General features: G+C 42.8%; 1 protein-coding gene across 1 annotated transcript in view; it reads right to left on the bottom strand.

Annotated features, from left to right (window-relative positions):
• Positions 1 to 422: 422 nt before the first annotated feature.
• Gmcl1 (germ cell-less 1, spermatogenesis associated) overlaps positions 423 to 15,781 on the bottom strand; it is a 29,818-nt gene continuing 14,459 nt past the window's right edge. Inside the window, exons 7-10 of the mRNA XM_055617630.1 lie at positions 14,057 to 14,194; positions 9,804 to 9,949; positions 6,585 to 6,672; positions 423 to 1,721 (exon numbers count right to left, since the gene is read on the bottom strand). Coding sequence (XP_055473605.1) covers positions 1,593 to 1,721; positions 6,585 to 6,672; positions 9,804 to 9,949; positions 14,057 to 14,194 — 501 coding nt within the window. The 3' untranslated portion in view covers positions 423 to 1,592. The remainder of the gene's footprint in view (positions 1,722 to 6,584; positions 6,673 to 9,803; positions 9,950 to 14,056; positions 14,195 to 15,781) is intronic.

The following is a 15,781-nucleotide window of genomic DNA, read 5'->3' as shown; positions in this document are numbered from 1 at the left end:
GACCTCTAACTCAGAGTGTCTTACACGTCTCTCATTTCTCTAGGTCCCTTTTCCTAGAAGCTGCTGAGATTTAACTTTTCCAACCCAGTTGTTTTTTTCTTTTAATCTCTAATAAAATTTTGCTCTCAAACAGAACAACACAAAGGATGAATTACTTGGAATAAAAACTGAACTTCGAGAGAAAAATAGAATCTTAGTTTCAGCCAAGCAATGGTAGTGCACACCTTTCATCCAGAACTTGGAAGGCAGAAGCAGGCAGATGTCTGTGAGTTCAAGGCCTGCCTGGTTTACAGAGTGAGTTCCAGGACAGCCAAGATTAAAGAAACCCTGTTTTGAAAAAAACAAAACAAACAAACAAACAAACAAACAAACAAATCCTAGTTTCAGGTAAGGGTTTCAAGTCCACTTTAAACAGGAGCATATTCCTTTTCCAAATGAGCATTTATTATTTGAACAGATACATAAAAATGATTCCAATTTAAAAAAAATACAAACACATACAGCAACCACAAAAGCACTTACTCTGACCAGAGGAAAATGAGAAGCTATTTTCAAAAGAGCAATAAGCACAAGGAACCAACGTATACAAATCATGACAAGCATACATCGTATTCTTGACAAAAATAAGTTGTTTTAACATGAATGTTTTGTTCCCAGCTCCTCCTGTACATTCACCATGACATCTATTTGCGTATGTGACTCAAAGGCACTCAAGTTCAGAGGTTATAAAGCCCTGAGCTAAAGTAGGAAACAAGATTCCCAACTAAAATTTGAACATAAATTCCAACAATCAGAGAACTTGAAAATGTATCTGTACATAAATAATTCATAACATAAAAGTACACAGAATGTCAGACAAGACCACGCACGTAAGGCGAAGGAATATCCTCAGAATCAACCCATTTCCCTTATTCAAGTTTATTTCAAGTCCTAAAGCTGATTGTTGTTGTTATCATTTAAAATTGTAGGAAAGTTAAAGTTTAAAAAATATGAAAATGCTTAAATTTAGATTAAAAAAAAAAAAAAAAAAAAAACCATTTCCTAAGCTTAGTCTCCCAAACCATGAAAAAGGATTTGATGGTTAAAAAGAAGCAGAGATTGGAAAGGTATTAGACTAAACAGAAGCCTAAATGAGCAACTGAAAAAAATTAAAGAACAGCTTTAAAGGCACCAATTGAAAGAACATTTATGATTGGCCATTCAAGCTATGTCCTAAACATTCTCTTAACAAAACAGGAACAAATTTACAGATGAATTAAGTGAAGTTTACTAACATTAGGATCAAAATTTAAGCTCAAAATTAAATCTATATTTTGTTGGAAAGAAATGAGAAATTTACCTATAGCAATTTTCTACTGCTAAATGAAAGCAAGAGTTGACATCCTTCAACATACATGGTTTGACAGGTACTTTCTTAGTTTAAAATACTTTTTCATATGTGCATAGAAATGCAATAGGGTGAGGCCATCTCCTGCAGAGTCCATGCAGCTCATAAGGCCTGCTGTTAGTCACCTTGGATGTGAATGCAGTAGGCCATGAAGTTAAAGCTGCCCACAGTTTCCAAAGTACTCTTCTCCCCACTGACGAGTGCCTCAGGGTCCGGGGTTTTCTGGGTGACGATTACTCTCAGTTCTTTTTTCTGGTGATATATACAAGAAGTTACAGCAGATATATAAAGGGAAGATCAGAAGCCTGCTGTCCAAGTTCATCACCACTTGTTCCTACAAGACAGATTTGTAGGTTTAATGACAACGACATAGCAACATTTTATAACATTGATAAGTCAAGCTGTTGACGCACTCACCACGGCTGTAACCGTAGATTCCAGCCCATGAGAACTGGGCATGAGTTTGTTTCCTGTATATTACTCACTGTTTAGCTTCTGGCTCACAGGACGGCACTGAGGGCTAAAGCTGACAGAGCCAACTACTCAACAGTGGCAGCTATTTTTATTCCTGTAAGATTCTCTATCAAGCGCCTGCATATTTTACAGTGAACAGAGGCTGGGCACACAGCTCAGAGGCAGAGCACATGCATAGGGCTAAGCCCCATGTGCACATGATCTGCTCACTTGTGATATGGATTTTTAAGACTCAGGTTCAGCATATCACTGGACTAAGACAGGGAGTCACTGCTGTGGTCACCAGGCATAGCTCCTACCCTTACCTAAGGTCCCCACCATGCCTAGAACACAGCATATAGCACATCACGTAAAAGCATTGTGCAGTCAGCTACATCTATGCACATGAAATCTTCCAAAGACAGGCAGTGAGAGCCACAAGAGAACCATCACTGATGCTTTCCATCTCTCTGGACCTCACAGATTTGTCGCCAGGACCACAGACAGTAAAGTAGGTCCTTAAAGGAAGCAACACTGAAATGAACATTCCTACCACCTACCACCTGAGAAACATCCCCTACACTGAAGGCCTTAGTCATGCTATTTTATACATTTTGGAGAATACTGTAAGCACTGTTTAATTAGAATCTGAAGCACTAATTCCTATAAAGATCAACTAAAGTTAGAATATGTGAGTGACCAAAGTAGGCTTAAAGGGTATAACTTTTTGTTTCATGGTTTCACTGTGTATCCTGGAACTTGCTGTGTAGACCAGGCTAGCCTGCAACCCATAGAGATCTGCCTGCCTCTGCTTCCTGAGTGCGGAGATTAAAGGCGTACACTACCACCACCCAGCAAAGAGTACAACTTTTGTATGGGGGAGTAAGCATAAAAATTTTGGTAAAGATAGCTCACAAATATAGCTCACAATTTCTTTGTACTTTGCCTGAAGGGGAACGTGGTGTTCAGGACAATCTTAGGGAGTAAAATCAGAACACTGTCATCTTGGCAGATGGGAAAACAGTGCTGCCAAAAGAAATGTCAGCACACATCTGAGTCACCTTGCCTTGGGCAAAACCTGACCCTGCAACCTGAGTATAGGCACATTTTCTATACTTGGTAATGATCTTTGAAGCTATGCACACTAATGATAAAGAAGCACACAAACACAAACAATTGTGCACTGACAAAAAAGCAAAGGATCGGGGGAAAACCAGTTGTCAGAGGTCTAAGTATAGTTAAAACTGACCTCAGGTAGGTCAAAAGGCTAACTCCAGGAAGCTGATGTGGACATTGACTGAAGCCAAAATGGATACACCGATCTTTGAATAAGCTGCATCAATCCCTGGTCTCCAATCCCTCAGCATCCTCAAACCTTTTAACTTACCCTGTACTCCTCCATTGAACACCTGCATGGTGAAGTGCCCCTGCTGGGTCCACCACGGAGGTGGAGCTGTGGAGGCCTTGCTGGCAGCAGCACACATAGGTCCTTTCTTCCAGGAGGAGGAACCACATGTCTGCTGGGCATGGCATTCCCACTACCTCCTACCTGGAGCCTTCAAAGCAGCTTTTATTCTTTCCTTCTGAGCCATCCGCCCTGTATGCTTTCACTCACAGCCTTCATTTGCCATCCTCGCTCCTGAACATCTCACCAGGTTATTTATTCACTTAGTACATATCTGACATACCATTACATCACATATAGTGAGTTTCTGGACAGCCAGGGCTACATGGTGAGACACTGACACAAAGTGTGTTAGAATGAAGCCAAGTACATGTCCTCTTGTAAAGAAACATCATCTAATGTAAAAAAATAAAATAAAATAAAGGGGGCAGAAAAAAATACAGGTGACTATTACACAGTCCTATTACACTACTACACAATGAAAATCAGAGTCACTCCAAAAGAAGAACTCGCTAGAGGGGAAGGGGAGCAGATCACCTTCAAAAAGGACTGGCAACATGTGACAAAGGTGGCTGCTGAAACAATGTAAGTCATCAATTTATATGGGAAGTCAAGTCAAATAGCAAACAAAACTCCAATTATACCAAAACTCAAATGACAATGAAAGCCAACAACGTGTACTTCCTTTCTTCCTTTGTAAGGACATACCGATCCCTATGTTTGTGTGTCCCTGAGTGCAGCGTGTGTATGCAGTGACCCCCAGGCGTCAGAATAGGACACCTGACCCTTTAGAACTAGAGTTCCATGCAGTTGTGAGCTGGCAAGTGTGGGTGCCGGGACCTGGAGAGAGCAGCAGCTGCTCTTACCCCCTGAGGCACCCCCGCAGTCCCTGCATTCACTGCCCACATCAAGTAAAAGGCTAAACAGTACACAATCTCCTGGATGGACTGCAGAGAGGGCTGCGAGCTGGCCATTTAAAAAACACATGTGCTGCCTGGAGGAGTGGTACACACTTGCAATACCAGTATCAGAAGGCTCAGGCAGGAGAGTGACCAGTTGGAGCCAGTATGGGCTAAAACAAAGAAACATACGAAAAATAATAGAAAAATGTGCATGGATATGTGCTGATTATTGTAGAAAGTGTTGAGACAACCTTTATCGAGTTGACATCATTTATCTAAATTACAGTAGTTTCTATGTTTTTTCAGCACAGATACTTGTAACACATGGAAAACACATACACGTAACTGACCAACCAAAAGCCGCTAGCCCTCAGCCGTAGTCTATCGCACCAGCTCTGTCTGTACTGAATTCTCTGCACTTCTTTTCGGTTCTGAAGTGACCAGCAGCTCTCTTGGCCTTAGCCTGCTCACCTGAGGCTTCTCATGCTCACTTCTTCAGCACAACTTTTCCCTGAGCTGTCAGTCATCACACCTTCAAGCCTGAAAAATGGATGGGGTTCTCCTTCTAAACTGTCATCATCACCCCCATTCTCAACCCTGTAACTTGGGAAAGGCTTCTCCCTCAACATCGCAGAGTGCTCTGGGAGCATGCCATAGCTTTTCTTACCCTAGGCTACACTAGCAAAGGCTCATGTGGATTTCCTCCATCACAGGAATGAACTCAGCATGCGGTAGGCACCAGTGTTACATGAATAAAATGGCAAGTGTGGTTACATTGGCCTGGAGACTTTTAGCTTTCTAGCTGCTGTGAGCCGTGGCTGTTTATTATAAAGTTCCAGGTAGAAGACAAAGACAGACCTTGCTCATTTCCTACCAACAGGAGCCAACAGGAAATTTCAATGCAGGAAAACAGACAACTGAAGGACAGACAACAGACAACTCTGTATCTGTTGAAGTGGACATTTTCCTGTGCTACCTGCCATGCCTACTTCTATTTCTTCTTCTGTGGCTCTGTAATAGAGCTCAGGGACTATTTCACACAAGCCAAGCACTTGGCCATGAGCTGTCCTCAGCCCTTTCACATCTGCAGCAATAGTAGAAGTGCACTGTGGGAACTGTGATGAGATGTGAGGTCACAGCTACTGATTCTCCACAGTCTCTCAGTTTCGGCTCCTCCATCTAAGGAACAGGAGCTGTAAGCCCTCTGCTGATAGGACACCATTTCCAATGTGGTAGGTTTTCATAAGAAACAAACACCCTCATCATTTAGCACTCTAGGTTTCATTTCTGAACATAGCTTACTTTCTCATCCTAATACTTAAAAATGAATACATGCATTTAGACCTTTGGCATGACAAGTGACTTCAGAGATGAGAGGGAGAATATTATAGATGTCTATTATCTACAAATATAATATGCTTTCAGAAAACACTCTTTGTACTCAGGAGCACTGGAGGGCTGTCAGGCATTTTCAGGTCATCTGCTGACTGTGTGAATAAACACTCCCATGTACAGCACAGAATATGTCCTGCACAGCTTGTAAAGGTAAGATTTAAAGTAATTATTTCCTTACTACCAACTCTTTCCTGCCCCTCAGATAATCTTTTTGTTTCTGTGGTCCCATCCCATTTCAAGAGGTAGAGTAGCCATCATCTGAAAGGCTTGAGACCATTTAAAAAATTTTTTCTCCAGATTTTACAATATCTTAACTGTAAATAAAATTCATTTGTATTTCATATACACTCAAGGTAATTTTATGCAGTATTCATTGAAAATACTGTTTCCTGGTGGAACTCTCCTTGTGATACTCAAAACACTTTAAATAGATTTTAACACAAGCAGTTTGGGTTTCACATTTTTGGATCACAAACACCCAATCTACAGTGCAGGCCTCAGGTGAGCTCTGCAGAAATGACCAGGGTATTTTCACCTTTTCTTTGAAAAAAACTCAACAAATTTTCACATCAAAATATCATTATTTTAATGTCAGTTTTATTTAAGAGCTTCAAAGACTCCAAGTAGGGGCTGGAGAGATGGCTCAGCAGTTAAGAGCACTGGCTGCTCTTCCAGAGGTCCTGAGTTCACTTCCCAGCAACCACATGGTGGCTCACAGCCATCTATACTGGGATCTGATGCCCTCTTCTGGTGTGCATGTGTACATGCAGACAGAGCATTCATATACATAACATAAATAAATCTTAAGCCCAGTATGATGGTGCACACCTGTGATCTCAGCACTCAGGGAGGCAGAGGCAGGTGGATTTCTGTGAGTTTGAGGACAGCCTGGTCTACAAAGCAGGTCCAGGACAGCCAATGATACACAGAGAAACCGTGTCTCAACAAACAAACAAACAAACAAACAAACAAGCAGCAAGCAAGCAAGCAGACTCCAAGCACACATGATGCAGCAAAGTGGCAAGCACATAAGCACACATACCTGATCCTTTTCAAGTGTCAGTATCTGGTAGCCAGTTGCTCTGCTGCATATGAGTTTTCCACTACTGTCAAAAGAAGCCAAGCGCAATCTAGAATTTAAAAACAATATTTTAAAAGTGAAGGCTAATCTAAACAAGGCCTTCTTCACTCTACCTCTTTCCCCTTCTGTATTCCCTGGAAACCTTATTACTGGCAGTACTGTGGACTGAGCTGAGGCTCAGGGTCCTGCATGATACGCAAACATGCTACCACAGCTATAGCTCTATAGCTTGGTTTTTAGAAGCAGGTCTCATGTAGCTCAGACTGGCCTTGAACTATGATCCTTCCTGCCTCCAATCACTGAGTAAAAGGATTACAGATATGTGCCCCACATAAGGTGAAACCCCCCCCTTTTTTTTTTACATTTAAAAAAAGTTTTAAAAAAGGTAAATCAGCTCCATTCAGATTTCTAACTTCTGTTGTTCTAGTATATAAAGGTGGTGCTGCACACCTTTAACCCCAGCACTTGGGAGGCAGAGGCAGGTGTATCTCTGAACTCAAGGCCAGCTAGGGCTACACAGAGAAACTCTGTCTCAAAAAACCAAAACAAAAAATAACTTTGAATCTTTTAACTTTTAACTTTCATCACTGTGGCAAGACACAACACATGAAGCTTACTATATGATTCCTTTGCAATGGCATCAGCACATCCACCCTTCGAGTGTATTTCTACCTTACCCAGCTGACACCATCCCCATTAAAGCAGTGACTCTTCCCTTCTCCTCTTCCAGAACTAGCACCCAAGAGTTTACTTTCTGTCCCGATAAACTTATCTGAGTAGAATCAGGATTGTTGTCTTTTTGTGAGACACTTAATTACGACACAGGGTCTTCATTGGACTTTCCTTTTTAAAGATGACCAGTGTTCTGCTGTGTGAGCATTACAACTTATGTTTATACAATTATCTGCTAAGGCTCATATAGGTTGCTTCTGCCCTCCAGCTACCATGAGCGGTGCTGCTGCAAGCCTGAGAGTGTAAGTATCCAGTCCTTGCTTCTGACTCCTTGGGATGTACCCAGAAGCAGAACTGTTAGGCCATAAAGCACTTGTTTAGGGTTCTGCAAAGTGTCTTGTAATGGGTGTACCATTTTGCAGAAGGCTACCAGCAGGGGACAAGGATCTGATTATTTTACAGCCTTGTCTATCTTTGTTTCTGCTTTGGATAAAAATTATGGAACAGCATTTTATTGTGGTTTTCATTTCTTTTCCCCAAGGACCAGTGATGTTAAGCTTATTTTTGTTCACCAGACATTTATCTTCTTTGGAGAATTTGTGTATGTGTTTGTGGGGTATATGTATGCATATGAGTATAAACAGAGGCTTGGTGCTTTCCTTTGTCACACTCTTCCTTATTATTTGAGACCCTGGAGCTTACACATTTGGCTAAGCAGGTTGGACAAGAGGCCCATGGATCCTTGGGTCTTGCTCCACCAAGTGCTGGCCCTACAGGTGTGGACTGCTGAGTCCAGCTACTTAGGAGGCTGCTATGGAGTGAGCTCCATGCTTTCCTGGCAAGTACTGTAATGACTAAGCCACCTTCTCGGCCTTTGGAGAAATCTTATGCAAGTTCTTTGGTGCTTTGTTTTGCTAGACGTGCAAGACTAAACCCAGAGCATTGTGCATGCTCCATGGCTACTCTACCACAGCCTTGGCCACTTTTTTTTTTTAAGAGTTTATTTATTTATTTTATGTATACGAGTGTTCTATCTGCATGTAGGCCTCCATCCGAGAAGAGGGCCAAAACAGGACATTAGAGTCCAGGGCAGATGGTTGTGAGCCACCATGTGCTTGCTGGAAATTGAACTCAGGACCTTTGGAAGAGCAGACAGTGCTCTTAACAACTGAGCCATCTCTCCAGCCATCCCCCTCCAAACTTAGCCACTTTTTTTTTTTTAAGATTTATTTGTTTGCTTATTACATATACAATGTTCTGTCTACATGTACATCTGTATACCAGAAGAGGGCACCAGATCTCATGTGGTTGCTAGGAATTGAACTCAGGACCTCTGGAAGAGCAGCCAGCACTCTTAACCTCTGAGCCATCTCCCAGCCCACTTAGCCACTTTTAATCTGTATGTTTTTAATCATAAAAATGAATTTTGTGTGTATAAGTTTTTTTTAAACTTTTTTGCCTGCTTGTTATATATGTGCACTATGTATAAGCCTGTTGCCTATAGAAGTCCAAAGAGGGTGCTGAGTCCTCTAGAACTGAAGTTACGGATGGTTGTGAGCCATCATGTGAGGGCTTCAAACTAAACTTCAGTCTCCTACCCATGGAGCCATCTCTCCATCTGCCTCCCCCCCCCAACCCCCCGTTTTCAGCTGGGACTATGTAATTAGTCTCAAATTTAGCTGGAACTACAAGCCTTTGCTCCCACACCTGACAGTCTTCTGTTGCAGTATTTGGTCTGCTGTGCACTCTGAATGCTAATCCTATCAGGAATATGGTCTGCTTGCAAATGTTCTCTCCCCTTCTGCAGCCACCTTTTCACTGGTATTTTAACACAGACACTTACAATTTGGATGACGTCTCTTGATGCCTGTGCTTTTGGCATTATATCAGAGAAGTCTACACCAAACCACATGTCATGAAGCTTTTGCCTTGTGTCATCTTCTAACCATGTCAACTTTAGGTCTTACATAAAATCTCTTTGAGGTTCTGTTTTGGAGACAGGGTCTTATTTTATAGCACTGGCTGACATGGATCTTATATATGTAAACCAGGCTAGTCTCAAATTCATAAACATGCCTGCGCTTGTCTCCTAGGTTTAAAGACATCATCACCATGCTTGAGCCCCTGTAAGTTGATTTTTGCAAATCAAATACTTGCTACTGTCAATCTATAGCACCATGTCTAAGAAATGAACGTCAGCTTAGTTTTCAGGGAGAGCTGGACACAGTATGTCCAACAGGTGCTTTCCAAGAACACCTGTCTCACTCTAGTTTGCACATTTGCATGGTGACAGTTTCAAGCCCAGAATCAAGTTGTCCATCATTTTACCTTGACTTTCAAGACCTTCTGTTTTCATTTGTTAGGATATGTTTAAAAAAGGGGGGTTTTCTCAGCTCCCAGTACTTTCCTGTATACTTCGTCTTACGCATCCTACATCTCATTGGTGATCAAGGTTTCATTCCATTTCTTCCCCTTCTACTGGTGTAGGAAGTGGGGGTGCCATCCTACCTAAATGCTATGCTCCTTCGAGGCTGTAAGCTGACAGATCCACTACACGGCTGATTCAGTGTATTGCGTTTGAAAATGATGTATCGATTGGTGTAAGTCACAAGGAGGTCAAAGCCGAAATTAAAACCTGTCCACCGCCAGCAATACTAAGAGACACAAAAGATTCATTTCAGTTCATCATGTTAACAAGTCATAAATTAAAAGTTCAAGTTTCTTTTTCCTTTCCTTCACTTCATGTATCTTCAAGGGAAAGCACTTTCTGTCAGTGCCTCCCCCATATGGCTCTGCTCAAAACACCAGCCCTGCACTTGAGACACCCTTGATGACCCCACTCCCCAAGCTTCATGCCATACACCCCTTCACATTGTAGTCCCTCAGCAGGACTACAATGGAATCAGGCCTCCCACTGAAGTTCTGTAAGGATAGCTTGGGCACCTGACAGGTACCTGGAAGTTATTGGGCTCAGAAGTGGTTGCTTCAAACAATCACTGGACACATGAAGGCCACTTCAGATAGCAGTTATTCAGAGAGGGAGGTAAGGCAGTGTGGGGAGGGCAGGTACACCTCCAATTACACAGTAACTCAGTGTTATAGACTGCTGAGCACCTGTTACACACCAAGCTCAACTCCAGTGAATGGAGGCACAGCAGTCAGTAAATTTCTGCTCCAGTAGAATTTATCTTATACTCTAGTGTTTACATGGTAGACAGAAGATGGGGATATACTGGATGGAAGAAAAAGTCAGGAGAGTGCCAGGAGAGAGCAGGAGACTTGCAGCTGGGAAGTTTGGTGAATAAAATGTAGAGGAGCCCAAGGAGCTTTTTGTGAGGAGGCTGGGCCAAGGAGCAGACAGGGGATATAGCTGGGGAGGAAAGATAACAAGTCCAAAGCTCTGCTGGTGAAAACATGGTTAGCCTACCAGAGACGGTGAGAAGAACTCTATGGGTAGGCCATGGGACAAGAACTAGAGATGGGTTCACAAAGGTAGTCAGGCGCCCAAAAGGTCTAGTCTCTGGTAAGGAAGTGTGTGGGAGGCTAAGAGTAGAGTCTAGAAAAGAATGCAGCATGATCTAGCTTATATTTGCAAAGACTACTTTGGCTGTTATATGGAAGACAGGATGCAAAAAAGTAAGAGTGAAATTGGGAGCAGTAGGCTGGAATATTATATTTGAAAATGACATACTATGAAGATCCCCCAGTAGCCTAGGCAGGACGGATGATGACCTGGGCTGAATTGTTAGTGCAGACAAGATAAAATGCATTGTGGGGACAAACCCTTGAGGGATTTCTCATGGACACCAAGAGTGCAAGGGAAGAATTATGTATCCACATAAATGTACTGAAGCATATATGACAGATGACAAAGGCCCTGTTCCACATGGAGAATCCTGGTGAAAATGGAAGGATTCTCCTTCTGCGATGCTCCAGATATCTGAGAAAGATGTATAGTGAGAGTCAAGAGCCATGGTTACAGACAGGCTGTGATGTCAAGGGAATAAATGAGAGCACATGGACAGGGAATAAGAACTGAAATCCAGTCACAGCAGTATTGCTAAGGAAGAGAAGAATCTAGTAGACTTTAGAAGGAGGAGCTAATGAAATAGGAAGACAACTGGCTGAGCATATTGTCCTAGAAGCCAAATGGAAACAAAACAAACAAACCCCCAAACTTTCCAACAGGGAATAAGTGAAAAAGGTCTCTGTTGAGAAGAGCAACAAGAATAAACTCCACTTGAACATGGGTCATTACTGACACTGTTGTAGCAGTTCCACTGGAGTGGTGAGAATCACTGGAGGGGAGTCAGAAGAAATACTGAGCAACAACTGGAAGGGAGTGTGCAGCCAAGAACAGTTCTAAGGGACCACAGTTACAAGCTGAGTAGATGCAACACAAGAGCAGTGTGAGTGGTGCTTGAGGGAGGTGAGGACTGCAGGCTTCTGCAGTGTTAAATATGGACAGGAATCAAAGGCAGCGGTGGTGGTGGTGGTGCACATCTTCATTCCCAGCACTGGGGAGGCAGAGTCAGGCAGATTTCTAAGCTCAAGACCAGCCTGGTCTACAGAGGAATTCCAGGACAGCCAGGGGTACACAGAGAAACCCTGTCTCAAAAAAAGATGGAACCAAAATGTTGGGTAAGGACAGGACAGACAGCTCAGCACAGTGGCAGATCAGAAAAACTGGGGACTGCTGGATGGAGGATATACAGTCTCCACACAGTGAAAGGTGAAAGGCAAAGCAACACCCGAGTGTCAGATAAGGAGCACAGCAGTCACAAGGTGAGAAGACAGAGTCACTTCAGACAGGAAGAAAGGTGGTTTCCATGAAGCAACACAGACCCGGGTTCATGGTTACAACATTGAAGGAAAACCCATTGGGAAAGGTGCCTGTCTCTGACCTTGTCCTGGCTAGTTCTACATTGACTTGACACACACTACAGTCATTTGAGAGTGAAACTCAACTGAGAAAATGCCCACACCAAATTGGCCTGTGTGGAATTTTTTTTTAGTTTTTTGTTTTTTGGATTAATGATTGATGTGGGAAGGGTAGAGCCTATTGTGGGTGGTGCCATCCCTGGGTTGGGGGCCTAGATGGTATAAGCAAGCCATGATGAACAAACATGGGCAGCTCCCCTCCATGGCCTCTGCATCAGCTCCTGCCTCCAGGTTCCTGCCCTGACCTCTTTCAATGATGGGACTATAATCTACAATAATAATAATGAACACTTTCCTCCCCAAGTTGCTTTTAGTCATGGTGTTTACCATGGCAATAGAAAACATAACTGAGGTAGATCTCTAAACAAATTTCAGCCTAATTTAGATATTTATTCAGAGTCAATAAGAATTGGGACTTAGCCGGGTATGGTGGCACATGCCTGTGATCCCATCACTGTGGGAAGCAGAGGCTGGAGGATCACTGTGAGTTCGAGGCCAGCCTGGTCTACAAAGTGAGTCCAGGACAGCCAGGACTACACAGAGAAACCATTCAAATCCCACCACCATTAAAAAAAAAAAAAAAAAAAAAAAAAAAGATTTGGGACTTGCTGCTTGCTAACGTGGGAGTTAGCCTGATGAGTCAGACAGCGTCAAAGGGGGAAAGGATGGATATAAACAAGGGGGTGGTTTTAAGATAGAACAAAATATAAGTCTAGTAAAGAAGTAGGGAGTAAAAGGAAAGAAAGATCAAACTGTACATCTCAGTGGGGTAAAAACAGTGTTTAAGGCCTAGAATAGAGAGCTAGGAAGAGAAAGGAGAAGCGGATGTTATAAATGGGAGACTTGAAATGGAGATTACTGAAGATGATGCCATCAGTGGGAGTGCATGCCCTGGGAGGGCTGAAGGCAAGATCACTGGGGAAAGAAGGCTGTGACACAGATACAAGAGCAGTGAGGAAGAGGGACCAAGGGGGACAGTGGCAGGAGACCTGCAGGCGGTGACACACACACAAGGCATCGGCTTTGAAGGAGCTGCCCTGCACTGAGGGATGAAGAACAAGATGAGGGATGGAGAACTCAGCCTCTTCTTTGTCATACCATAATCCTGAACACAAGCATGAAATAACCTTTAAAGTGAAAGTGAGGTAAACGTTCTTTGGGACCAAACAAACCAGGTGAAAACTAGGCTGGCATCTGAAGGTGGAAATAATGACAGGTAGGCTGCACAATCAGCTGAATGGACCATAGCCAGCTTTTAGAGCAATCTAGAGACAGGTTCTCTGGAGACAGCAGGGTAAACATTCCTTCTTTCCCTTATGCACTTGCAATTTGTTCCACGTAAGGAACAAAGGTAGTTCTTGGTGTGGCGAGCATTCCAAGGGGACAGGTGACTTAGGGTAACTGTTAAACAGAACCTCACCAGACTATTCAACACCTCCCACATAATCTATCTCATTTCTGTACTGCACAGGGACCCTCTCAAGCCTCTCATCTGGACTTTAAATCCAAGTGTGAAGGTCTCACACAAGGCTGAGTAACTACTAAGCATGGTGGCTATACCTTGTTCAGGACACCAAGCTGCAGAAAAAAGAAATACAAGCACACTCTAGGAATCAGGAGTCCCAGGCGTCTACTCTCTTAGGCTTAACCTACTTTAAAAAGAGCATGTGGTTAATGATTTTTGAGATAGCACATGTGCCACAGTGAACCCACCTTTAAATATCTTATTAGGAAAAACTGCAAACACATAAAAGTAAAGAAAGGAGCCTGAGAGAATTTCCTCAGCAAGCTGAGAACATAAAGGCCAGAGCCATACTTACTTCACCATCTTTGGCAAGCTTTCTACCGCACCTCATGCTATTTCCCTCGAGTTCTTCTTTATTGATTTCTTGAGGCCTAAAATGATACAAGAGCCAGGAGCTTTCTTGAAAATAGGCAACAAGCAGTTGAAAAAAGAACTCGGTTTAAAAGAACAGAAAGTCTTTCCACTGGCTTGACAGCACTGTTACTGGGATAAAGTAATCTTTTGGGCTGTGGGTGCAGCTTGCTGACCAATGACGTCTCACCTCACATACACCATACCCTATTTTCACACTCAGCACTGGCAAAGAAAAAAAGAACATAATGATTTAATCAGAGTTCAATGCCTCACCTACTTGACTACTAGATTACTTTTATGAAGCTGTCAAACCAGAGAAGGGAGGAAAAAAATATCTATGAGAAATTTTGTTTACCAGGAAAATGTTATACTTAAAAAGTGTAACTACTAAAAGAAATACGTATCTATTATTTCTGGGGGACACAGTGTCACCTCCCCCAAGCCCTTTACTCTTTTGATACAAGGTCTCACAGTGTAGCCCAGGCTGGCCGCTAACTCTGCTCCCTGCTGCTTCAGCCCCATAGGTGCTGGAATCACAGGTGTGCACCACCACAGCCAGCTCAGCACCAAGTCCTTGATGTCACTTATTCAAAAGCAAACCATTTTTCATGGAGTGTTATTCTACAAGACCAATACTTCATAGAAAAAATCTGTATAGTTTTATCTATTTTCCTTCAATTGGTCCCATACTTTACAATTTTGAATCATAAAGCTGAAGATACAATAGCATCAGATGTCTGTATCTGCCTTCATGCAGAAGTGACACATTGCAATTCTGTTTTAGAAAGATAATCCTCTCCAGTCTGAGAGAAGACCCTAGCAGGAGGCTTTACTGGGTCATAAGATAAAGTCTGACACTTTGGTGCCCTGCAGTTGGACCAGAAACTCAGCAGCAAGAACAAGGCTGTGCAGTCACATGTTATAACGCATGCCCTCCTTCCTCTTCGCTGTTGAGGTAAGGCCTGGGACATTCTTCAGACAGGTCACTTGACCCCAGAGCTGTGCACCAGTTGGCACACATATTCCCTAAGTCAAGCAAACAAGAAGCTGTCTCTTAGTTAAAAGGACAAAGTAAAAAAACTCAACAAAGAACATCTAAACTTAGAGCCAAATACACAGTACCAAGTGTCACCATGAACTACCCGATACCAACACTTCAGATCTGATTTCCACTAAATAACTCACTCATATTTTTAGTTCTTTATTTTTTTTCAATTTCAGCATTCTTATTGTCTTTCTCCTAATAAGTATGCTACAGACAAGCCTGAAAAAAAAAATGAGACTGTAAATAAAATAGAAATTAAAAAAGAAGCCCCACAGATAAGAATCTTGTAACTTACACATATTGGCACACGCCTTTAACCCCACAGTCTAGACACAGAGGGAGACAAATCTCTGTGAATGTGAGGCCAGCCTGTAGCCAAAATTAGAAAGAGACCCTGTCTCTGTGTTTCTCTTTTCGGGGGGAGGGGGTGGTGGTGGATGGGCATGGGGCTTGAGACAGGGTTTCTCTGTATAGCTGTAACTGTCCTGGAGCTCACTCTGTAGACTAGGCTGGCCTCAAACGCATAGACGTGCACCTGCCTCTGCCTCCCAAGTGTTGGGACTAAAGGTGTGTGACACCACCACCCTGTCCTGAAAAAGCAAAAACAAAACCAACCAAACA

This window comes from Psammomys obesus, unplaced genomic scaffold (genome assembly GCF_907164565.1).
Source record: "Psammomys obesus unplaced genomic scaffold, mPsaObe1.curated_primary_1811, whole genome shotgun sequence".
NCBI classification, from domain to species: Eukaryota; Metazoa; Chordata; class Mammalia; order Rodentia; family Muridae; genus Psammomys; species Psammomys obesus.
This window is presented reverse-complemented; position numbering and strand designations above follow the sequence as displayed.